The following is a 26874-nucleotide window of genomic DNA, read 5'->3' on the forward strand; positions in this document are numbered from 1 at the left end:
TCGATCTGCAGCAAGTAATGTTGGTTCCGAACAAACGTGTTAATACCAGAGTCAGTGGAGCCAGTCCGGCATTAACATAAATCCGATTTTTTTTAATGTAGAAAATGTAGAAAATACTAAAACATAACAGTGAGCTTTGGGTTTGATGCCTGGTAATTAGTCAGTGAATTGATTTTAAATTCATGATTTAACCAATCATCAGTCACTGTCAATCCATTAATTTCCATCTTGCATTAGTTCAGAGTTGTAATCACTGGTAAACAGTAACTAAGTACATTTGCATCAAGTACTGGATTTATTTCATGCTTTACTTGAGTTCCATTTTAGCCAACTTTATACTTCTACACTACATTCCAGAGAAACACTATTTATTAATCCACAAAACTGGAAAAATGTTTAAATATTTTCTGACTTTTCAGGGGCACATGGTTCTCACAGGACAGCCATGCTACAGACATTTGATGGTCTTATAGACCATGGTGCATTGCTGTAGATTAAACTAGCCAACAGTGGCCCCAAGTTTTCTAATAGTTATGAATGTTTATTTTCATTCAGATCTTTGTGGATGCATTCATGAGAAACTAAACTTTGATATCATATATGCATTTTTACTATTTTGCTCCAGGTTTTCAGTGATTTTAATACATTTATTCATCAATGTTGCTTTGAAATAATGTGTCTCTTACTGTTTCAGTGCCAGTTATACTCTTGTGCAGGTTGCAGGCAGTTTTCTTCAGTTTCAGTTAAATTATTTTTAATACCCACATTTCTCCAGAGGTGGTGGTAATTATCTCACTTTGAAGGTGCACCACTGTTTGAGAGAAACACTGGAGGTGACACACAGCCCAGACATTGTCTATTTATTGCCAGGACCTGCGGCTAACTGTGTCTTCTCTAGGCACATCACATAACCCCTGTCACCGTCTGAATAACTTGCACATATGGAGGTATACACAGCCTCATTAATGCAGTATTTGCATAAAACTGTGCTGTATTCGCCTGTATTCAGGATTTTGCCCATTTTTCAGGGCTTGAAAATGTGGTGCGAGCATGCCAAACATCCAAAATATCTACATCATTACAGGACCCATCTGCCAGCAATGCAAAAAAATATTGCTTGTGGTTATCTGCCATTAGCACGAGCACACACGCACACGCACACATAGGCTGAACAGCTTGACTTCTATCAACTTGGCCTGTCATGGTTAAGTTCTCTCAAATTCTATTCATTTACTAGTCAAAGCACAAAGTGCAGCTTTCAGAGTGGCACTTACAGTAATGGCAAAACACCAATCACATTTTAAAAACACTGCCTGTCTAACCACACTTCAAAAAGCCATTAATTTAAAGAAAAGTAAGACCTGGGCTTTTTAGTATTTTAGAGAACAAAATTCCCCAGGCACATCTGTTTACACCACAGATTACCTCAAACAGCTCTCTAGTCACCCCGCATTTCAGTACAACTTTCTTCTTCTCCTTCTTCTTTATGGTCTCCTCCTTCTCTTTCCTGTCTGCCTCTTTTTCTCCTCTTTGGTTATAAAGATGATAGGAGGTCTTCATCTCTCAATAGCCAGCCTTGGCCCGATATAATGGCTGCATCAATTTGGAAAATTGGCCATTTGAAAAGGGAGCTCTCAGCACTCGGGAGGGAGGGCTGGAGGGGGGATGTTAGGACACCTATGCCACATGTCAGATGTGAAAACATCTATCACACAGCTGTCTCTTCGGAGTATTTCTCTCACTTGTATGCACAAACACACACTTACCGACACACACATGCTCATGAACACGTGGTGCTACATCTTTTATCAAAGGCTGTGTTCTGTCACAGTGGTTACCTGTCTGCTGAGATGAGTGTGAAAGTTAATGTCAAGGTGTGAATAATCTTCTCCTATCACCTCTCGCTGAATGAGGCAAAAATGCATTTTGCAATTTATGTGTCCTACACTGAACTGGGTCAGCTCCAATAATTTTTTCACGTGTTTGACAGCAACATGGATTGTCTTTCATCTTTAATGGTGGCCGCTTTTCTGTGTGTGTACTTATGTCATTCAGGCATGAAGGAGAACCTCAGTGCATCTAAGATCCTTTCAGACATTTGGCCAAAGGTTGAATCAGATGCAGAAAAACATAGTGCCATCTTGCTGCGGTAAGTGAAGGATAAAAATGAATAATCATGGCTCTGAATCATAATAATTAAAGGACCAGTGTGTAGAACTTGGTGGCATCTAGGGGTCAGCTTGCAGATTACATACAGCTTTGCCTCACTCTCCCGTTCCAAGCATGTAGGAAAACCCACAGTGGCTGGGAAACTCATGAAACCGCCAAAGGCTGCATCAGTGTTTCGTTTGTCTGTTCTGTGCTGTCAGTGTTAATTTTGTTACCAAAAATTTTGATAATAAGTATTTATTGCCTTCCTATTATTTCATGATTAAACTGTAAAATAAAAAAATATTGACAAAAAAAAATACAATGAAATCTCTGTTCTGTATGCCCTGATGAGGAAAAATAATAATAGGTGGCTCTGTTTGGGTTGACAGCCTAAGTTAGACCACAGTAATCGGCCATCTCAAAGCACTAATAAATCCATCTTACATATTATATTCAAATCGACTGAGTATATTGTCCCCAATAAGGACAGAAAGCCTTGTGGACTGAAGATGTCCTGCTGTCCTGTCAAGTTAAATATCAGTTATATAAATTGATTGATTCAATAACTTGTATGTTAATCCCCTTTTAGGGCTACATTTAATGTTAGAATTCTGTGTGGATTAACATGATGTTACATTAACTCAAGTCTTGTTATTGGTATTTAAAGCCAAACCAAATGCAGTAACTATAAAACAGTATGCTTCGCCTCCCCCATGTTTCTGCTCCAACAGAGCCCCATCCCTATAACTGTATTACTGTGCTGTATTACATATACATGTAAATTAATCTGGCCTATGACAGAAGTCATAGGTGAGACACAAATAAAAAGAAAAAGAGAGAGAAAAACATAAAAATAAATAAATTAGTAAATAATGATGATTTGGTGTAAGAAAAGTATACTGAAAATAAAAATTCAAAATTACAAGTAAAAACATATTGTTAAATTTAATAGAGCCAGGCTCATGGTACACGTCTGCTCCTTCCTCCTAAAATATATAATGATGTCTTACAACTCATTAATAGACACTAACTCACTCGGGCAACACTGAACATAATTCATTATTAATTTTAGCTCCATGTAAAGTGAATAAATGTGATGTTTCCCAGATAATCCTCTTCTGCCTGAACAATGCAGTTTATAGCTTTTTACTTCTGATTTATTAAAGCAGAGTTCAACTGAGTGGAACACGATGCTGAATTTAGCAGAAGATAACTTAATATATTAAGTCTGTTTTGTCATGTAATTAAAATGATCAGTCTCTGATAACTAATAATGATGCATCAATAATGACTTACACAATCATTTTTATGTGATGTGCAAGCAGTAACACATTCTCAGCCTGTGACTAAGCACAGTTCAAGTTGTGCTTACACCTATTTGGGATGTTTTACGGCCAGTAGAAATACCCCTCAGCAAAATCTATTACAGTACCATGAATTTGACTGAAAAATTTCTGACTACAGTGTTGTCTAAATTCATGACTAAAACTGAATAAATCTTAAATTCTTGTCAAAATTAAACCTGGCCGCTGTAGAGACATGGAAATGAAAAATGAAAAGACAACAGTTCTTTTTTTCAGGTGATTATACACTTAGGAAATCATGCTTATGAATATTATATTCCATTTCTGCCATTTCCTGCCAATAAATCCCTCTAAATCTTACGCACACCACCTTTAATGTGTACATAATGTACAGTATGAATTGTATCCACACTGACAAAACACCTCACACCCTGTTAACCTGGCAGATATTCATTCACATAAATGTCATTATCTGAGAGAATATCAGGGTTTGTACTGTAGTCCTGTGCCAATGCTGTGTATGTGTATTGTATGGCATGCGTTTAGCCTCTCTGTTGCTCTGCATGCCCAGAATCTGCTCCCTCTCCTGGTTGTGGCGGCCTGTGGTGGCCAGGCGGGGAGCATTTTCCACATTGTGTTCCATCTTTTCCCAGTGGTACCATCTGCTGTTTATCCTCTCCCCGTTCCAATCGGCTAGTAGCGTCTGCCGAATGACCCGCTGCCTGGGGAAGTATGTGTGTGCGTGAGCACTGAGTCTGGTCAATGTGTGTTCGGAGAGGGTGGGGCGGGGCTGTTCTGAGCCTTCGAGCATGTGTTTTTGTTAACTGACAGAAACATCCACTTCAGTCAAAGTTCACGCTGAGACATAAAGTGCATCCCTTTTTTTGCATACTTTCCTCCATTATAGTCTTTTTTTTATTTATTTCATTCAAAATCTGCCTCATCAGGGTACAGTTTTGCCCAAGAAGTAAAATATATTCTGAGAATAGCTTTTGTCATGGTCTTTTCACCATATATGGGTGTTTCTGCAAGTACAGGCATTTTTGACTCTCCTAAATAAAAAAAAATCAATCTCTATTAATTTTAACTTCAGCTATGACAGTCAGTAATACATATAAACAGGTACACAAAATTGCATGTATTCGTTAAGATTTTAATCTGTAACAGAAAACATTTTTTTCATGGCTCTTATCACTTGTTGTTATACAAAACGTTCATACAGCAACATTAAGATGACATTCAATTTGCACGTTTTCCTTTTTTAATTTCTGTGCATTTTTTAAAGACATTTAAAAGTATTTACATAAGACTTATTGATGCATTATTGTAAATATTAATGTATTTTTTTAAATTAGGATTTCATGGTTTTCTATACACAGTGGAAACTCTATATAGTAGGCTTAGATGTAAATTGTATTCATACAAATAAAGAATAATATATGCTACTTTTTATGACTGACAGCTGCAAAGGGTCTCACTCAATAAGTAAGGACATAGAAGTGTGGGACAGATGCATTCAGATGAAAAAGTCTTATAAATGATCACCAAATCCAGAACAATTAATAGTGAATAATATTTATATTAAACAAGTTCACTTGAAATAATTTCAAATTGGTCTTGAATTAACTAACTACATGTCTCGACATTGAGAAAGCAGTAATTGGACATGAACAAAAGTGTTTTGACCTGTAAAGTGCTTCATAAATGTTACTAAATGACATTATTTACTAAGTATTTTTATGTCAAGATGTTATCACTGTGTATATATTTATCAGCATCATATTAGAAATTTTAACATAAATCCAAAATTTCGCTGCTGGGACTTAAAAATGCCCGTAGCGGCAGAAACACCCAAATATGGCTTTAGTATTTGGAATTACAGGTCTCTAAATGTGCTCTTTTTTTTTTCACAGGTATATCATTGACCACTCTGAGAGGAAAGCAGAGCTCTACCCCTGTCAGCAGGATGAATGGACCAGACTCACCTTCGCTGATTACTCTGTCCCTCTACAAGACACGGCCAACTCCTGGGTTTTGGTCTTTAGGTTAGAGAACATTGTAATTTGAAGGTTAGGTTTGTCGGTGAAAGAGAATTTCTAACCTGACTTGACCTGAAAGTCTGGATGCATCCAAGTGAAAATGACTGATGTCCCCTCACCAAATGTCACAATGCTGCCTTTGAACGAAACACTCAGCTCTGATTCCTGCCGGAAAAGCTTATGTCAGGAAATGCAGAGATTTCTGTAACATTAAGTTTCAGAACTTCAACAAAAACTGCTATGATTTGGTCAGACCTCGGAATTTGATCAGTTGCTGTTTACTTAATTTTTGTTTTTTTGTGAAGAGAGGTGTTCCTGGTTCCTAAGGAGATGCTGCTGGTGCCAAAGGTTTATTCCCCAGTCCCTAATTGTCTGCTGCACATTGTAAATAATGACACAGGAGAGGAGCTGGACATGGTCTTTAACAAAGTAGCAGTACATGTCTATAAACCCAACAAGGTCAGTGGATGCTAAAAATTCTTTCAATTCAAACTTTCATATATTTTTTCCCTCCTAGTTTTCCTATTACCATGACAGATTGTTTCACTTTAGGAATGTTTCCTGCTTGTCTTAATTGAAAACTGGGTACAGTCCACCGTTCAGTTGTTTCTGCCTGGTATAATAATGTAATCATGTTTGGAATATTTCTTTCTTATTATACATGAAACAAATCTTAAAAGAGAGAACAGTAACTTTAACTGGGTCCTTATTCTCATTTTGTGCTCTCTAATTACATCCGATGCACACACTTATTCTAAAAATACATACCCGGATTCCAAAAAACATTGGGGCGTTGTTAAAAGTGTAAATAAAATCTGAAGGCAATGATTTGCAAGTACTTTTCTGAATTTGATGCCTGCAACACATTAGAAAAAAGTTAAGACGGGGCATGTTTACCACTTAAAAAAAATAACCTTTTTTAACAACACTCAGTGAGCGTTTGGGAACTGAGGATACTAATTGTTGAAGTTTTGAAAGTAAAATTCTTTCTTATTCTAGCTTGATTTACGACTGGTCCGGACAAGTCCGGACTTCAGGCAGGTCAGTCCAGTACCTGAACTCTTTTACGACAAAGCCACACTGTTGTAACACGTGCAGAATGTGTCTCTGAAAAAGACGTTGTCTGGATGGCAGCATATGTTGCTCCAAAACCTGGATGTACCTTTCAGCATCAATGGGGCAAACACACCCCCACACAGTCAAAGATGCTGGCTTTTGAACTTAATGATGTTAACAGTCTGGATGGTCCCTTTCCTCTTTAGCAACATCTGTAATTGCCAGAAACATCTGAAATGTGGACTCGTCAGACCACAGTACATTTTTCCAACCTTTCCGTGTTCCAAACAGGTGTTTTTGAGTATTCCGCAACTTTCCCAGTCTTTTCTCCCCGCTGTCCCAACTTTTTTGGAACATGTTGCAGGCATCAAATTGCGAATGAGTGTATATTTACAAAAAGCAATAAAGTTAATTAGTTTGAACATTAAATATCTTGTCTTTGTATTGTATTCAGTTTAGTGTAAAATTATTTGTAAATCATTGCATTCAGTTTTTATTTGCATTTGCAGCATCCTTTTTTGGAGTCGGGTTTTTGCAGAAATTTTTTGATTTCACGATTTAATCATTCTGTATTTCTCGTTCTAGCTTGGATATACCTTTGTAGCAGAGGCTGTTACATCTGAGTCACCCCCTGTTGGTGCCAAGTGGAGGATGTGTTTAATTGGCTCAAGGGAACTTCCCAAACTGTCCCATGAGACTCCACTCAACACGTTCTCAGTGAAGGAATTCCAGGATTATTACTTCCCCAATGACAAAAACGTCATATGTCGGTAAGAGAATTATTGGATTTATGGAATTTGTATTTTACTGAAAGGTTAAGTGGTCAATTGAAAGTCATTATTGAGGATAACGGCATGTATTGTAAAAATAAATGCCATCGAATAACTCTCGCCCTTTTCTTTTCTAAACTACAGTATATGAATCAAAGACGTTTGATTATTAGAAACAGTTTGAAACAAAGACCACTCACTTTACTAAACATCATAGGAAGCTTTTGAAGAACTCCTGTTTTCTAACAGGACAACATAAAGGGTACTCTGAAATACTAGTGGTACCCATAATCATTTTAAACCTTTTCACAGTTACTCTGTGCAGGTGACTGCAGACGTCTTAGGAACAATTCAGTTTCAGACTTCCAAGCCAGATGTGTTGATCCATCTGTCCATTTTGCACCAGGATAAGGAGATGGCCAGCAACACGGGCAAGGGCCATGTGGTAATTCCTGTGTTCTTCTTCCTGGCCAACAAAGGTGAGCATCATTAGATTTATTAATTGAAATAAGTGATGAATCAAACCCAGACTGCTTCTTATTAATGTGTTTGAAAGTTATATTATCTATAGCAGTGGTTATTAAACTTTTTCTGCTTGCAGCACACCAAAGTGTGTAGAATTTGTCTCTGTATTTGGAAATTAGTGCATAAGAACTACAGTATAAAGTAATAAATATTCATTATAGTTGCATATTGTTTACAATAATAGTGTACTGTTGTCAAAAATCCCAAGGCACACCTTTACTTGTCTCACAGCACAACAGAACACTGTTTGAGAACCACTGATCTTTAATATCTATTTTCCTATGTGTGATAATCTTAGCTTCATAATTTAATGCTTTACAAGATAGATTGCCTCAGTTATTACTTAATTCTACTGACAGTAGCATTTCTGTATATTTTGTAAAGTACTTTTTGCAGTGCTAATATACAACACATTACATCACACATACCACACAAATTGAACAGATGTTAAAACAGCCTAACATGCATGTACAGCCGTTTCCCTTATAATAGTAATTGAGTGGGTATATTGTATGAGAGAGAGGAGTGAGGGTCCACAACATTTCAACAAACAACAGGACCCTCCTTTTTTCTCAGATTTTATCTCTACACTCTTGTGTTTTCTCACACTAGGCAGCCAGCCATTCCCAAACAGATTGCTGGTGGCAACACCTTACTCTAAGATAATGCATATTCTTTGCTTTTTGTAAGTGCACATACCTCCACTATTACAAACAAAGAAATCAGTTCCCTTAAAGTAGTGCATATAAGGTCCTTAAAGACAATTTAGTCTTTGTTTCACCAAAAATATTGAACATTTTTAGTTCTCTGACACATTGTTTTCTCTCTGTATTTAATGGAAGTGTCCAGACTCAAACCATGGAATCATCCTAGAATCCATGAACATATCTGTTAGTCTGGTAGAGAACATGCTATTAAAATTAATCAAAAATGGGTAGTAGAGGTTTGCACCTATAGATACCTAAATTTAGATCAGGTGCTGGGTAAAAAAGAGTGATTAAAAGTGTGATATCTACTCAGATATTGTCATATAAGATGGACTAACATACTAAATTGAGCCACCATTTTCAACAATTGACTCGGTATGTTTTAGGTTCAAATATTTCAAATGAACTCTGAAAACGGTGCTGTAGTTCATTCCTTTTTGGCAACATAAAATCAAATTTGTCGCGCAAACTTGTTCTCTCTGCTACTCAAAGCTGCACTGACGTGGATGACTTGGTGTTGATAACCCTCCCCAAACACCAAATCACTTGAAGTTGGGTTTAGCATTAAGAGTTGTGTAACTTGTCTCTGGTGAGCTGGGATTAGAGTTTGGGACTTTAAGGACAGTATTTTTGAAGCGAGTGGCAGTATGTAAGCTGTGGATAAGTTGATTTCACCACGTCTTTAATGTGGAATGGTCCTGTCATGACACCACCATACTTATCCTGTTGGTAGAAGTGAGAGTTAAGTATGTAGGGTCACAGTCATTAGGATTAGTTTCATGTTGTCCTGTTGTGGCTCAATCACTAAATGTGGTCAGCCTCATTTGGGGCTCACTTGTGGCAAGGTGATATGCTCATTCAGTCTATCAGGTTTATTCCCTCTATTGTCATTAAATATAAGTTAGGACCAGAGGGATTTATTGATCGGTTCTACATACAGGAAAGACACAGCACCTGTAAAAAATGGTGCCAGTGTGGTCTGTGGATTATCCAGAGTAATAGGAACTATATTTCTAGAAAGAGAGATTGCTATAGATTTTTTTTTTCTATTATTATATTGTAATGTATATTGTTTAAAGTTTGATAAGGAAGCATCTCCATGTTGATTTAACTAATTTCAGTTTACTGAAACAGTTACTAAATTAAGATTGTTTATTAATTAAACTTAGTTTTGCTAAACTCTGATTAGAACCAAATTATTCTTTGTTTGGCCCCCTGCAGCCCCCTGGTATCTGCATCCAAGGACCAGGGCCAAAATCAAACTAGTGACAATGCAGTTATGTTTTTGGAGTCTAAAGCACTCAGCTACCAGATGCCATGTTGAAATTTTCAAATGTTATTGTTCAACACTCTGCATTATAAACAAAATCCCATTGTCCTGGGGTATCAGAAATGGGTATCTTCATACCTGGTTATGTAAAGCCAGAGTTTTCTGCATGATAAAATACCTCTAATGGACAGTGAGAAAATATTTTTTGTTAGTTTTACTTTAGTTTCGGGTGAGTTGACCCCTTAAGTAACACTGAAGTGGCTTTTTCCCATGCTAGCCTGATCAACAGTAAAATACAGGCAGACAGTAGAGGCACTACACATAAGAGCTCTTCAAAAACCTGCCTCTCTCACTCTTTAGTCTGCTTTTCACTCTATGCCTCCATCAGTTACAAAAGGACAGATTGCTGACCACGCTTGTCTTGCCTTAGATATGGACTCATCAGTTTAGTATCTCTCTCTCTTTGTTACAGCTGCCAGTTGCTCTGATGACAAGAACCAGAACCAGAAGGGATCCCCCACCCAGGACAAGGGAGGCAAGGTGGCAGACCAGCAAAGAGACGGGGCGGACAGCACAGCTGGGAAATCAGACTCATTGTCTGACCAGTCGCAGCCTCCCACAGAGACTATGGTATCAGTGACAACTGCCTGCGTGGTATCTGCTGTTGCTCAAACACTTTACTGATCTCACTTGCACACGCACACAAGCGTGCATCTCACTTTCCCTCACTGTCTTTCTCACCCACTTGCTTGCTGCCTGTGTTGATATCAATTTTTCACTGCCAGATACACATAACGCCTTACTTTCAGGCACACACACACACACACACACACATTAACTTACACACACCCACACACACACACATTCTCGCACAGACAAAATTCGGAGGAGAGCAGCAGAAACTGGAGGGGTGGTTTTGTTGTTACTGTCTGACTTATCAGTGCTTGTCACAAAGCCGTGATTTGTGCATGATTTATGAGTCACTTGATCGTCTGAAGGCCCCCTATCTAACAGACTTGTTGTCATAGTTTGATGACTCCTAAAGTATATAGCACACGCCATATGTGATTATCATGACACACTCACATACACACAAAAACACACCAATTATACAATGTTCACAAGAAAAAAACCCACCAATTATACGTCGTGCACAAGAAGAAAAAACAAAGACTAGAACAGTACTCCTATTTTGACTGTTCTATATTGCTACATGAATGTTTCCGGTAAGACACCCTTCTTGAGCGTGTGTTCCGGCAGTTTCACATTAAATACAAACCGATGGTGTTAATTAGAGATGACTGCAACTAGCATAACAACTATATTTCGACAGGGGGAGCTATAACCTGTTAGGCGGAATCTCATAATAACATAATGTGTTAAATTGAATACAGTACAAAGACGAGATATTTAATGGTCAAACGGATACTTTTTTTGTAAATATACACTCTCAGCAACATGGGCAAAACACAACACACAAAAGCCAGCATCTGTGATGTTCTGTTGGAGTGTTGGTGCCCATGGCATGGCTATGTCATACCTGTGAAGGCCCCATTAATGCTGAAGGGTACATCCAGGTTGTGGCGCAGAGATGCCACTGCTTATTTTGGCAAGACAATGCCAAGACGCATTCTGTTACACAGATTTGTACTAAAAGAGTTCAGGTCCTAGACCGATCTGCCTGCAGTCCAGACCTGTCTATCAACATGAAGTGCAGACTATGATAACAGAGATCTTGGACTGTTGAGCACCAGAAGTCGTATACCAAGCAAGAATGACAAAGAATTTCACTTTGGAAACTTCACTAATGAGTGTCTTCAGTTCCCAAATGATTACTGTGTTGTTAAAAGAAAAGGTGTTTTTTTTTCACATTCTCGTCACAACTTTTTTGAAATGCAATGCAGGCTTAAAATTCAGAATCAGTGTATATTTACAAGAAGCCATATGTCTACATTGTCTTGCCGCTGATGATTTATCATGATGATTGAGCTTGATGAGCTTTTGTGTTCACAGCGTGAACCAGTCCATAAAAAATTTAAAATCAATGCTGCTAATTAATCTTACTAACTACTTACTTCCATTTAAAATTAAGATAAGATTAAAATATTCTGGTGGTGGTTTAATGCCTGTAACTTGCATAATAATATGTAATGAATTTTATAGGTATAAATGCTGATGGAAAAGACAAAGTAAGTTCAGTGAGCTTTGAGATCTGAGACTAAACGGTACAGATAAATGTGGGCTCATTATTTGGCACACCATAACACAGCATAATTTATAACTTAATCATAAACAATTTATAAATTATTTATAAGAGTAGTCTTATTTTAAAGTGGTACCATAAAAACACATATTTTTGCACTAGAGCCATCAAGATATTTGTTGTGGTCACAGCGTGCTTGTGTTACAGTCTCTTAAACAAACCCAGTAGTGCAATCAGTAATAACGAGACAGATCATGTCAGATCCCACAGATCAGATCAGCGGCGGGTCAGAATAAACAGCTGCTGATCAGGACGAAGGCCATTGATCAAGACTCAGAGGATCAGTGATTGAAGCGCTGTTTTACACCACAGCAGATACATAGATGCTCAGTAATTAATGATGAAGGCTCCTACAGCGTCAACACGCTGACATTATTATCTATAGAGATGCACAACGGTGTTACAGGAATTCAGACAAAATAAAACTGTTTGTATACGGCCAATTTTCGGTTTTCGTGGAAAATGTTTTGCTCTATTAGTTTGAGGCTCACCTTGGGATTTTGTTGAAATCCTGTCTGTTCTGTTCAGTGTGATGGATGTGGGAGTTGCCACCCCTGATATAATCTTGGCTAACACGCCCTCTGCCTCCTCTTTTCCTTTGTGCCAAACATGTGCTTCTGTCAAAGAGGGCAGAGAACAGCAAAAAAAACAAAACAAAATGTGCAGTTCTTCAGCACTAATACAGTTTGTAACTGCATGTTAAAAAAATACAACATAGCACTCATCTCATGTTGGCTTTTTGTTTATGGTGTTGTATGCCATGTTTGTTATGCTGTATGTCTGTTGTTTTTGTAGTGTGTATCCGTCTATCACGTCGTGTTTAAACTGTGATGTGGGTGTTGTACTGTACAGTGACTTTGCTTGTCTGTGTTTCACAGGGTCACAAGTATGTGGTGCAGGCAGAGGTGCTTTATAAGAGCTGGGATTTGGATGAATCTCAGCTGGATTTTGTCCATATGCTCAGAGACTTGGAGAAGAATGAAATGAGAGGTACGCACTTAAGACGACCATGAACACCACATCAAACAGTTGGCTACACTGAGTCGCCCAAGGGAAAAACAGGAAAGGAAGTCATTGTTGATATTTTGTTCCCCTTGCAAACACAAAAACTTTGTTTTAGGAATGCACAATATTGGATTTTTGCCGATTCAATATTCTGATATTTTCAAACTCATTGCAGTTGATGTTGATACTGATAAAAGCATATATTTTCATTTTCAGGTGTCTTCTAGAATGAACATATTATTCTGCCTGCTCTTATTGTGATGGTCCACTTGCAGATGGAGACTGAAATACAAAGCTTTTCAAAATAAAATAGAGTGCTTTTCAGAGTAAAATAGTGTTTTTCAAAACAAAATACAATACATTTCTAAAATAAAATACAGGACTGTTCAAAATAAAATACAGTGCTTTTCAAAATAAAAGACAATGCTTTTCAAAATAAAATAGTGCTTTTCAAAATGCACACCTTTGTGACAAAATAAGAAAACTACTGCTTTTTCCTATTTGTTCTCCACTAGTTGCTCGTAAGGATGGACAATTAAATTTGTAGTGTTGAAGGAATGTGATTGGCTGCTCCTCACATGACCAGCGCTGAGCAATCATCATTTGGGAATAGCAGCTTTGACATCCTTTTCAGACACTTAAAAAACCTGTAGCCAATACACTTGCATCATCATATTGGCAGAAATTTCTGCATTTCAAGCCAATACACATATTTCATGTTTAAGCCTTTATCTGCTGATACTGATGACATGCAGCTAATCCTGCATCCCTATTATATTTAGCTAATTTAGTTAAGTAGCATGGAACTTGATCTGGACGTCCAAATAAAAGTCTAAATTCGTATTATGAATGGTTCAGATATGCCCACAGATCCCCATAATGGGTCATGACGCATTTTCATTTTTATTATTGAATTCAAAAGTTTTCAGTTTTCATTTGAGCTCTGGGCTCTGAATAGATTTTCTAATATGCTCATGTTTGTTTTTGCACTGCTTATTCTGTTTTCAGTGTGAAATGTGGCAGATATTTAGTAGGCAGTGTCAGGGGCCAAGGCAGACGATGTTTGTTCTTTCCTTCCGCTAGCCAGGGGCCTGTTAATCACAAGCCTAATGAAAGCCAAATGAATACAGCTGCTTTCGCAGATCACAGAGTGCGATTTCTTGTGCCCGCTAGTCGTTTGGCTGAGGCAGTAATCCTGTCCTCTGCCACCAACTCTGCCTCTCTGCCTTTAATCACACAGCACAAATTGAATCGATTGAAAAATCGGGGCTTTGAAATTTTGCAGGAGCTTCTTAAAAATTCTTCGGGGGTGAATTAATTGCGGCACGGGTGGATGTTGATGTGAAAAGAGGTGCTGCATGGGTGACAATTTGCATGATTGCCTGAAGAGAGAGGCCAGCCTGCTGTCATTGAATTCTCATTCTCTTCCCTCTGCTGCTCCTGACAATAGTCCCCGTATTTACCCATTCAGTTTGCATGGCATGAAATCAGAGGATGATATATGTGTGTGTATGTGTGTGTGTGTGTGTGTGAGTTTACATGTGTGTCTTTGTGTGGGAGGCATTCCTAAATAATGAGCCAGCTATCCAGATATCAAATGTATTTTGACTACAGATGAAGACAAACCTCTATTAATGTATTTATTACAGTCATGGTCATGTGTGAGATGAACAGTAATGATTTCTTACTGCTTAGATATGCTGTGTGTTCATCCAGTCATTTGCATGTGTTTGCTCTTCATGGATATATGTGAACATGTATGCTGGGGTTTGTCCACGTGTGTATGTGTAGACCAATGTCCACACAAACCTCCTGAGGTTTTCCAATAAGCTCGTGAAAGTGGGTCAATGGGAAGTCAAATGAAGTTGGCTCTTGCCCCCTGGTGCCCTGGGAAATATCTCAGCAGGAAAGTGAATTAATTTCACCCAGTTAAACTCTGTCTCAGTGGTGAGGATGTGCCCTTGATCATGCTCCCTACATGCTACACAGATACACACGCACTACATGCCACGCCAAGCTTTGAAACCTCTTTAACAAGCTGTTTAACAAGCTGCAGTCAAAATACTGTACTGCGCATGTTTAATGCATGCGTATTCACGCATCTCTGCTTTAGACTTAAGTATATACTGTTAAAGCAGGAGCTGTACATGCATGTAACATGTGGTTGTGCCTATAGTCTTCATTCAGTTGCCAGCCTTTTTAATATTTGTTTCGTTTTGCATTTTTTAGTATCTAAACCAGAGTGTTTTTAAACTCCCAGGAATTCAAACCTTTTGTTTAATTTTGGTTTTCTGAAAATCAGTTTTCAATACATGTATCAGCCTGACATTACACCAACATCAATTGATATTTAGATTCAATTTGAACATTCAATTTCTGATTGACTTGAGATAAGAGCAGCTCAATGAGCATGCACCAAAGCTGTTCAGGCAGAATGGCAGGGTGTCACCCAAATGATGGATTATTATGCCTCTCTATATCAGAGAAGTGAGACTCATCGTTAATGCTTCATCTAAGCTGGGGGGATTGTGTTCATTTTAACTCTAAAGTGCAACAGTGCCATCTAGCACACGCACAACCACACAACAGTCCTACTTCAGATGAGCTTTAATTGTGTTGAGTAGAATGTGAACAGCTGAGGTACATGCTACGTGTTGACAGAAGAAGTGCTGAAGCCATTCACACTATAATTAAACTGATCTTTAAGTTTGGCAAATAAATTTTAACTTTGCACAAAAGTAAGGTGTGTGAGGTATGTAACACTCATGCCTCTCTCATGTGACCATTGTTTCCTTATTTGATTGTTACCCACTTTAAAAGGACAGTTCATCCCAAAATGAAAAAGACATATTTTTCCTCTTACATGTAGTGGTATATATTCATCTAGATTGTTTTGGTGTGACTTGCAGACTTGTGGAGATGCTAGCCCCATACATAGGTCTGCCTTCTCTCCAGTGTGATGGAACTAGATGACTCAAAGTTGTGCTTAAAGCAGCACAAAAAAAGAAAAGACAAAAGAAAAATACAGAATATGATTAGAATGTCTATTGAAATATTATCCCTGTGTATTTTTGTAAGTTTAAGCTTCTGTCTCTATTATTGTCTGCTGGCTGACAAGAAAAAGACTGCTCGGTTTGAAGAATCTCAGTTGACTGGGGGGTCTCTGACTGAAAAATTCGAGTCTTCGACTTTGTGAGGACAGACCTACTCAACAGCAGTGCCTCTTCGGAAATCATAACCTGATTACCTGATTAGATATTCAATAGACCCTGCTCTGAGCAGTTTCATATAGGAACTGTTCCTTGTACCCTTCAAAACATGCACTGATGTGCTTGTCTTTTTGTCAGTTTTGTGTCATTTGTGTGTGCTTTGTTATTTTTGTAAGTAATGACTGAAAAAGTGATTCTAACTAATCTCTGTTTTCAAATGTAGTGTACAAGCCTGAGGACTTGAAGTGCTCGCCCACCGCTGACACGCCGAGCCATGATGAACACAAATCATCCACACCCAAAGCCAGCCGCAAAGGCGAAGGTGACAAGGAGAAGGGGAAGCCAGCTGCTATCTCCAAGTCTGACTCCAGGCATCAAGCGGTAGTACGTCACCACAGCACTGTGACAGACAACAACACTGCCAACTGCACATTAGAACCAGTATTATGTATGTATGGTATATTTCATACCCATAAACTCAAAGATGGTTTCATTAGCTTTTATGACATTCAATATCCTTATTCATTTGCAAGAAGCAATAATATTACAGCTCTACATATAAAAAACATTTATTAATGAACGAGTTATAGCAAGGTCAGCTGCAATAGGCAACATGCACTCAAACTAAAGGTCATGGACTGACTATTTTAATCTTTACATGAGTAAAAATGTATTTTCCACAATATACTTTGTTAAGACAAGGTGCAGTGGCACTTGTCATGTAAAACTTAGCAGATTAAAAAATTAGCAAACGTACTGTTATTGACCTTTTTAAGAGAAGGGTGTGGAGGCACTTCAGTGGAGTGCACACTTAACTCCTCTTCACTGATTCCCACATAAAATGAGATTGTTGTTGAACTCAGTCCTGATGTCCCTTTTATCATATTTTCAGTTTGTTTTATCAGGCAGGTCGGCATTTACATATCTGGTTCACTCTGCTGTCCGTCCACCCTGAAATGCTAACAAAGAGAGACTGGCATCAACCAAATCCCTCAGCTGCCAGCATGACCTGCGTGGTTTTGCGCTGAATAAGAGACATTTGTCTTATCACACACTATAATCTCATGGTCTATAATTCTCAGTATAATGGTGTTGGATCAGTAGCTGTAAACACAGCTGCTTGATAAACCTGTGATTAAACGTAATACGTGCATTTTATTCAGTTTATTCTTTGCTGAGCCACACTTCAAACCCTAAAGACAATGACATTTGAAAGGCAGATTTTCAGAACACTGGTCCCTACAATAAATTTACATTCTAGATTTTTTATTTTTTATTTTTTTGGCAGTGATGCTAGAGGATGTAATAAACGAACTAAAAATGATCTATTATTTGCAATGAAGACGAGACAGCTGAACAGGACATATAATCCAGCCGGCTGGCTGTGTACCAGACTGTCTGAGTCGTTCATTGAAAGAGACACACTGATAATGTATTGTGGTACGGTGACCTTCAGCTGGGATGCTTGTACGTGTGTGCGCTTCTCTTTTTGTGTGTGTATATGTTTGTGCAGGGCCTTGACTTGACTAAGCCGAACTGGACGCTGCGTGTGGTCAGCGACAAGAGCAAAACAGAGAGCATCAAGGTGACAAAGGACACAGAGAGAATGGAACAGATTAAAGCTGTTAAGAAAGCCTGGGAAATGGCTGAACAAGGCCGCTGTGCAAAGGTAACAGAAGTTGATGATGATTTAATGTAATTACTTTTCAATTAAAACCTTTTTAATAAAGTGTTTCTACTACATTGTCTATTCTGTGTTGAAATATGAAAGGTATGATTTATAAAATGGTTTTAATACTATTTTTAGCTTTACTGAGTTCATTCTGTAAGATGGAATAATAGAGCCACATTTAAGAACAAAGAGAGGAAGATTTTATTTTATTTTTTTTTTAATTTTGGGAATAAAGTTGAAAAGTCAAGAATAAAATCAAAGTTTTATTGTTAGTGCCAGGCCTAAAAAAATAAATGAATCAGAGGAGGAAGATGTTTATTGCTTTGTATTATGAGAATAAAGTCGAAATGTTGAAAATAAAATTTAAATATTGAGAATGAAGTCAAAGTATTGAGAATTAACTCAAAATGCTAAAAAATAAAGTTGAAATTTTGAGAATAGAGCCTTACCTTCAGTATCAGCACCAGACATGAGAAGAAATAAATCAGAGGAGTAAGATTTTTATGATTTTGTGTTATGAGAATAAAGTAAAAATGGTCAACTATAGAAAAAGGGAAACCATGGAGATTATTTCAGGCACAATGAGTCAGGATGTTGTTTTAAAAAAAAAAAGGCAAAATGGTATTTCAACTTTATTCTCAACATTTTGACTTTATTCCCAAAATATATAATAAAAAAAAAACTTCCTCCTTTGATGTATATTTCTAATGCCTGGGACTAATACTGAAAAGCTGTTAATTCAAGATAGTACACCAACTTTATTCTTGACATTTTGACTTACAACTTATACTCAAAATGCAAAATTTAAAAAATACCTTCCCTTCTCTGTTTTGTGTGTTTTCTTATGCCTGGCTGAAAGTCCTGAAAGTTTTACTTTATTTTAAACCTTTCTACTTCTTTCTCTAAATGCAAAATTATTTTTATTCATTTTTTCCCATACATCTAGCACTAATACTTTTTCATACTTTATATATGGACCTCAACTATACTTAAACATTGGCTACATCCAAATGTTTTGTCTTTTTAGGCTTTGCAGTCTCGTCTCAAGTTTCTTAAACAAGTCCAACGTCAAGGAAATGATGAAACTACTACAGATCCTGGTACCATACTCTGATACACACACACACACACACACACACACACACACACACACACACACACACACACACACATGCATTTAGGCTCTTTCTGTTTCCATTACCTGTCACATACAGTATGGTAATGAGGCCTTTCCTGATTGGTTCTTTTGCAGGTGCTTCCATATCTGATCCTGGCGCCTCTCTCAGTCCATCTAACCAAAAGCTGGCCGATACGTCTCGCTCCTGTCCTCCAATGGACTACATGCCCTTCATCAGGTGCTCTGCTGCTCTTACGCTCATTCTGTTTGCCGTCTCTTTTTCTATCTATTTCACAGCTGGCTTTTTTTCTTTTCTTTTTTTTTAGTTAGAATGACGATAAAGGCAGCTCACATAGTCAACTCATAACTATACGCTGCAGAATCTTCTGTTTCAGTCCACTGCAGCAACTGTGGGTGCTTGCATCTCTCAGACATCAGCACAGACTGTTCTAACAAATTCACATTTTTGCTTAGAGGGCATGGATGGAGAATATTACATAAACAAGACAAACTCATCATCTCATTGTATTCTTCTAACAGGCAAAGTCCTGTTTGTATGCGGTCCAGTTGCTTAATGTAGTTGTTGGATCACTCTGCTGTTCTAGCTTTGTGAGCCTGAGTTAAGCCTTTGCTGCAAGGCCCCATTCCACTAGGGGTTTGTTTGTGTGTGCATGTGTGTGTGTATGGCTGAGTATTTTCAGTATGCATGTTGCTATGTTGTTGAACATACCAGCATCCTGCTCCTCAGCAGATTGGTTCATACAGAATCTGTAGGATATTGCCTGTGTTTATGACCTTTGCTCCCATTGGTGCTGTGAACAGCAGCATTACAAGACTGTACACTTTGGCAGGCCTGAAAGGGCAATGCATGGACTCCAGAGGACAGCGATGTATACTGTATGATGCTGAGACCTTTAGGGGAGGCTAAGTGCAGAAAAAGTGGGGGAAAAAATACAGAAAAAAGGCTTCCAGGTCAAATGTTCAAATCAGATGTAGCAAATGTCTAACAAACAGTGATGTACAGTGTTCATTATGCTTCATGCCATGAGCCACACCACATATTCAGACTGAAAAAATAAACAGCTAAAAAGCACTTTAGACTTAACCAAAACCTTGCAAAGAAGATATGTTTTTGGTCTGTTTGTTGTAGCAGACCATAGTTCATGTGGTAGAGAATTCCAGAGAGAAGGACCACAAAGTCTATTGGAAGCTGTTTTAGAATTTATTCTGGGTACAGTGAGGAGACCTTTATTTGGTGATCGAAGGGATCTGTCTGGTGTGTATTCAGTGCCCATGCTGAAGGAAGGAGCTAATCCACTGAAAGATTTAGAGACAATAAGACGTATTTTAAAATCGGTCATTGTTTTACTGGTAGCCAGGAAAGATAATAGGAAATACGAGTTATGTGTTCAGACCTTTTGCCTTTTGTTAAAACTCTGTCTGCCTCTGAATAAGCTCCAGTTTATTTAACTTGTGCTTAGTCAGTCCAGCAAAAAGTGCATTACAGTATTCTAGTCTACTGGAAATAAAGGCAGGAATCATCTGTTCAGAGTCTGGTTATGAGAAGAAGCATCTAACTTTTGATATATTTCTAAGATATCTTAGATGTATTAACAATTTGCTTCTTGAAATTTAGCTCAATGTGTAAAATCACAACAATTGGCGCGCTCACATGGTTTTACAGACAGGCGAGTTAACAAAGATTGAATCTGTTGCCTCAAAGGCTTGGAACCTACTAAAAGAATGTCTGTTTTGTCCTCAGCTGTAGCTTTTGTCCTAAGCTGTAAAAAGTGTCTGGCCATCTGATATTGGCAATACGCTGGATGAGATCATTCATTGGGCTGAGGCTTTTGGCAGAAAGAGATAACTTCAGCAACATCTTTTGGAAAGACTTGTGCTTGACATTCAGACAGTATAATCGTGAACATCAACGCACAGTTAGTGTCACAAGTACGTATGAGTTCCCTAGACTTTTGTCAGCGTCGGTGGTCTATAGGTAGAGTCTCCCAGCATGGTTCCTCTCAGTCTCCCATTAGTCTCCCTCACACCATCTTCTCCTCTCGCTCCATCTCTCCCTCTGTCCATCCCTCTCCATGATAAATGAGATGATATTTGGGTCTGTTAATTAGAGAGCTATTTCAGGACCCCAACGAGCTCGTCGCTCCAATGAGATGTGCCCCCTCTCCCATCACCTCTCCATCCTCTCCTGCTGTGGGCGTGTGCATTTGTGCGTGCATGCGTGCCCGCATGTGTGTCCGTGTCCAGCCGCTAATGGCTGCTGACACTGTGGCCTGCGTTCCGAGCCGAGAGAGAGATCCTGAGGAGTAGTCTATTAGGGGAGTTTGATTAGTCTGCAACACACCTTTTTCTCACAAAGGTGCGCCGCAGGGCACAAAATAGATTCACACACACACACACACACACACACACACACACACACACACACACACACACACTAATGCATGCCATCTGTATAGCATTTGCACCCACGTTGTTACACGCAGTGGAAGACGTTGAACAGGGCAATGTTCATTAACCAAATGAACTCCATCATCACCCCAACTGGCCTCTGCTCTTCATTAAGGTCAGCCTATAGGAAATAGGCAGCCACATTTAGCACTGTAGCTCTAATCTCTCTTTGAATTCCCTCTGTGTATGTGCCTCACAGGGCTGTACCCAGGCTGTACACAGACGCATAAGCCACGTTTCCTCCCAAAGTACCAAGAACTTTTAATCCCACACACTGCTTTTTACGAAGCTGAAATGCTCTTCAGCCTGTTGTTGCCTGTATTTCATTACTACACCGCTGCAAATTAGTCCACTGATGTATGGAAAGAGGGATGGCTGTTTTTACATGTCAGTTTGCGTGCAACTATACACAGGGTCCCTATATGGTATGGAAAAGTATTGATTTCCACTTCTGGCTAAGTATGGAAAAAAACTATTTTAACTGTTTCAAACTATTGCCTCTATTCTGTTTTCTAAAATCTAAGATTCAGCCAAAATATTTATCACTGTGAGAAGGTCAGAGGGTGGGAGGGCAATTGTTTTGCAACATAATAGCATGCAAAGTCAAAATGGAACGTACATGCACACTTGGATGTTTAACCCTAACCCCTAACCCATTTACACAATGAAGTTCTAGTTATCTGTTCTCTTTGGATTTTGAAAAGGAACGTGTTGGAAATCCGTTTACAACAAAAGGCTTTCTTCTGCAGCTACATTTTGGTGTGTCGTGGCACAGTGAACAAAAAACAAACTGGTTTGCAGCTGCAGATTTGTTAAAATGGTGGCTGAAATAACAACAAAAGTTCCTATACTTTTGGAAGGTACTAACCCATGTTCAGGGACTTTTTAAGGGGTAAAGTAATGTTTCCAGAACTTAATTTTGACCCTGGTCCCTGTGGTGGAAACACAGTGAGTTCCTCTAAAGGTTCCTAGTCCCTGTGGAAAGTTCCTGCAGTGGAACAGTGGCTATGCTGAGTCAGTGCCTAACTGACCTAATGTTTGTCTCTTCTTTTGACACAAATAAATGTCATGTAAGCTATACAATAAATTCTTAACAGAAAAATAGCCAGATATGGTGGTTACAGCCAAAACCAAATGGACTTCACAGATATCCATCTGAATATACAACTTGTTATATGAGATAAGCTATGGGACAGTGTGCCCATTATTTCCCCTAGCCTATCTCTGCATTTATCAGCCACATTTCCAATTTTATTTGTCTGGCCTGTGTCAACATTGTCATTTGTCTCACAAAATAGCCTGGTGAATTCGGAGGAATTTGATAACATATACTGAAGTTTGAGCTGACAATATTTCCCTCCAGAATTTGATGGAGCATATGCAGCTACACAACACTGTATTTCTCAGAAACAGCATTCTTGTGCATTCACTATAAATAAATATAGTTTTCAGCATTACCATTCTGGTTAGGGACGATATGAAAAGGCGTAAAAGGTGTCAGCTCATGTGGCAGTGGATTAAGATACCTATGCACATTGTATGCGAATCAGACTCAACTTTATTGTCCATTAAAGCAGGCTATAATGAAAAAAACCTGCATTGCACACATAAGGTAAGAAATTAATCAAGTCCTATCAAGTCCTTGTGTACGTTCATAGGCTCCAAAAGGACGTCCCAGTGCTGATGGACTCACAGATAGAGATCCAGCAGAGAGAGCGCTTAGAGAAGATCCAGACTTACCGCCTGGTCCGAGACAATGCGCTGGAGCACCAGAAACAGCAGGAGCTCGACAGGATGGAGCTAATGAGGTGCCAGCTGGAGATGTATGAGAATATGCAGGTCAGTCAAAACAGAGAAAGTGTGTGAAGAACTGTGTGTTGTCTGAAAGTGAGTGTGCAGACAGCAGGTGGTCAAGCTTATATAAGGATTCACAGGCCAAACAACAGTACATGCAAGAAATCAGTGTTTCTACCCCAGAAAACCCTATGTGCCGTAGAAAAAGTTGCTTGAGTTTATGAAATTTTCAGTACTCACCACTGTCTTTTCTGTTCTGCAGTGTTTAAAGGTTAAGTGTGTGACATTTAGGAGGACTTATCAGCAGAAATAGGATAAAATATTCATTGCTGTGTTTTCATTATCTTAAATCTGCAGAGGCCGTGGGTCCTCTTTCACAGAGTCCGCCATGTTGGACTGTCATGTTTCTACAGTAGCTCAGAATGGACAAATAAAACAATCTCACTTTCACTGCCACCATAATTTTCTCCTACACTAGCAGTTCTCAAACTTTTTACATGGCGCACCACCTCAGAAATGTTGAGCTTTCCAAGTACCACCACTAGCGCAGAAATGCTGTATTCACCTAAGGACATTTCATGCAGGAGGCAGGTTCAAGTCCCCCTTCTACTGAACTCAACTGAAGTGTTTGGCACCACTTGCTGCCAGCAGGTTCTGTGAACACACACTGGCATTTCTTAAGTTACCACAAACACTTGTTTTGTCATCCACTTCATTTTCAACACAGCTGTTCAAAATATTCTCCTGATCTGCACTTCAACTTGTAATAGTTTCAGTTTGGAGCCACAATCGCAGTGTTTTTCAACCATTAATTTTGAGTCTACATTTTACCTCTGGTTAAGGTAAAAGCATGATCGCGACAGGCTGATATTTAAACCAAAATTCAACAAAGATGAAACTACTACAAGGACCTTCATATTTTGTTGATTTTTGAGGCCCATGTGGACAAAAGTGGTATTGTTGCCACCGTAATAACCACCATCAAAAATAGAATTATCTAAATTAAAGTCTCTTCTGGCTGCTTTGCAACTGGCCAATGTGTTACTCACTCTAACTTTGCCTGTGAAAATGTAAACGCAGGCTTGTTTCATCTGATTGTAAGGAGAATCCGAGCCAGTGGCAGACGTGAAGAACAACTAGATAGAACTGGCCGATGTTCTTGCTGATGGTCTTGTTAACTTATGCAAGTCTTATAGACATCAGTAATAACAAAAACACCTTGCAGTAGCTCTAATCAACTGAGATAAATGTTTTTAGTGTAATCAGTAATAGGTCAAGCAGTTGTTCAAAATGGCAGTGTTCAAATTAAGAAATGCAATGACAGTTTTATTAGTTGTTTAAGATAACAGTAACATCTAAGATGTGCAATATAAATACAGTCCACTTCATTAGAAATATGCTTAAACCATATTCCAGTATATTTTTAAAATTCTCTGCAGGCCATTTTAAAACAGGCACAGTGCCATAGTTGGTCTGCAGGCCTTAGTTTGGCTTTAAGATGTAGACAGTACTTGGCCTAATTATCAGATTTGACTATCAAAGTCTAAGAGAGCGAAAAAAATTGGTTGTCAGCTGCCTTTTCCCTCTGGTTAGACACCGCTCTGTAACTTCTTTCTCTTTTCCTCTGTCTTGTCTCCAGGCAGCCTCAGGGCAGCGCTATAAGAAGTTTCTTGACGCTTGCGAGTCACTTAGTAGCCATCAGATGGCGGCCATGAAAAAGGAACAAGAAGAGAAGCGAGCTCTGGAGGAGGCCCAGCAGGCAGTTCTAGAAAAAACAACCCCAGCCTCTGCTGTCACCCAGCAGCCCAACCAACGTGCCAAGAGTGCTGGCAAGAAGAAATGACGGTCATTGGCACTCATTTCCAGTCTCAATTTCCTCTGCAGACACCTCTCAACAAGTCTATGTCTGAACGCTGAAGAATCTTCATTTAATCACATCGCAGTCTGTACTTGATGTTATAGTACCTGACAAAAAGATTGTTGCTGCACCGGGTTTAGAGCTAATAGTCCTCATAACTCACAAGACTTGAAGACTTTGAAGACACTAAAAAGTTAGTTTGTTTAAAGCTTCTGTATTCCATGCCATATTTAATCAGATTCTTTTAGCACACGTCTATATCCTTCGTCTTTCATCTAAAATCTGTATTAGTAGAGCCTCTGTTTACCTGCAAGAGCAATCTTTGTTGTTTTTTATTTTCTTTCAGAATATATCTAATTAAATACAATTTAAATGACTAAATGTCTGTTACTGGCTGGGTCCAGACATGTAAAATCACATCCTCTGTCGTTGCACTGAGAATGTCAAGCCATCTCACTTGCGATGTATGACTTTGACTTTTCCATGCCCAGCGTGGCTGATTATATTCCGCAAATCTTTTGTTTTCCTGAAGGTCACTGTATTGACTGTACGCCTCAAGGCATGCTGGATACAGACAACCTCCCACAAACTGAGTGGTACCGATTGATCAGTTCATTGATATATTCTTGCTGATAGAAGCCCGCAAGAGTCCATTTCCTACAAGACCAAGACAGAAGTGTTGTATATGGAAAATGCAGCACAGGTAGGTGGCAGATCTTTACGGCAACTATCGATAATCCCCAAGGTTGAAGTGAATATTTTTCAAAACAGATGGTTAGGTTCCTAATATGCATGAAACTGTTAATCAATCTGGTGTTTCTTTATCAAATGAATTTGATATAGTGAAGTAAGTGCCATTTATCTTGGCTCAGTGTTTAGAGTGCATCTACTAGGTCTCCATCCCACAGAGGGAGTCAGCTGATCAGCTGAGGAATGAGAAGCTAAATTGGAAATGAAAGGGAAGAGGGTGCCATCTAGTGGCTGTGGACGTTAATAAATTTTCATTACCATGTCTGCACTATGCTGTTTGACAATAATGAATTGTTCAATTTTGTGCTGCTGCATGGAAATGATCATTATGCTGTGTGTGTGTGCACGTGTTGTGGTGCACTGTGTTGTGAGTGTGTGTGTGTACAAGGTAGAGATGAGATGAGAGGAGTTATTTGTGCCTCCCTGTATGTGTGTGCATGTGCAAAGTCATCCTGCAGTAATCTGCTCCTGCACTAAAGCTTTTGAAGTCTGCTGCTGACAATTTGTTTATCAAAATTCTTCTTTGCGGGAAATAATTAATTTATTATGGAAGCCTATTTCTGCCAGTGTGATGGAAAAAAAGATCACGTGTCATTAAAATGAGAAAGTTAGTATCTTAAAATAATGACTTAGTCTCTAAGGCTGGGTTGCACCAACAAGGATTAATTTTTAAATCCGATTAATCATGGTTTACCTTTAAATTAGATTGCACCACATTTTAAACTAGTGTCATATTAAATTTAAGCCTCTGTCCAAACCTAGGTTAGTTTTACTCTAAACCTGGATTCACTTTATTTCAGTCTCAACAAAGCTTTGAACATGATGAGTAACTTGACTGACTAGGCTATCTTTTAAACTAGCTAGCAAATAATTTTAAGACTAGTTTTGCTAAACTCTGATTTGAACTAATCTTAG

General features: G+C 38.6%; 1 protein-coding gene across 1 annotated transcript in view; it reads left to right on the forward strand.

The window, feature by feature from the left end:
• The window catches only part of adgb (androglobin), a 67611-nt gene extending 42035 nt beyond the window's left edge, over window positions 1-25576 (forward strand). The window contains exons 23-35 of the mRNA XM_084738097.1: window positions 2056-2149; window positions 5369-5500; window positions 5800-5953; window positions 7136-7320; window positions 7633-7799; window positions 10295-10452; window positions 12964-13075; window positions 16523-16683; window positions 17813-17968; window positions 18999-19071; window positions 19224-19326; window positions 23216-23396; window positions 24991-25576. Of these exons, the coding sequence (XP_084594223.1) occupies window positions 2056-2149; window positions 5369-5500; window positions 5800-5953; window positions 7136-7320; window positions 7633-7799; window positions 10295-10452; window positions 12964-13075; window positions 16523-16683; window positions 17813-17968; window positions 18999-19071; window positions 19224-19326; window positions 23216-23396; window positions 24991-25194 (1880 nt within the window). The 3' untranslated portion in view covers window positions 25195-25576. The remainder of the gene's footprint in view (window positions 1-2055; window positions 2150-5368; window positions 5501-5799; window positions 5954-7135; window positions 7321-7632; window positions 7800-10294; window positions 10453-12963; window positions 13076-16522; window positions 16684-17812; window positions 17969-18998; window positions 19072-19223; window positions 19327-23215; window positions 23397-24990) is intronic.
• Window positions 25577-26874: the final 1298 nt, after the last annotated feature.

The sequence above is a fragment of the Lutjanus erythropterus genome, chromosome 15 (assembly GCF_056507025.1).
Source record: "Lutjanus erythropterus isolate fLutEry1 chromosome 15, fLutEry1.hap2, whole genome shotgun sequence".
Lineage (NCBI taxonomy): Eukaryota > Metazoa > Chordata > Actinopteri > Lutjaniformes > Lutjanidae > Lutjanus > Lutjanus erythropterus.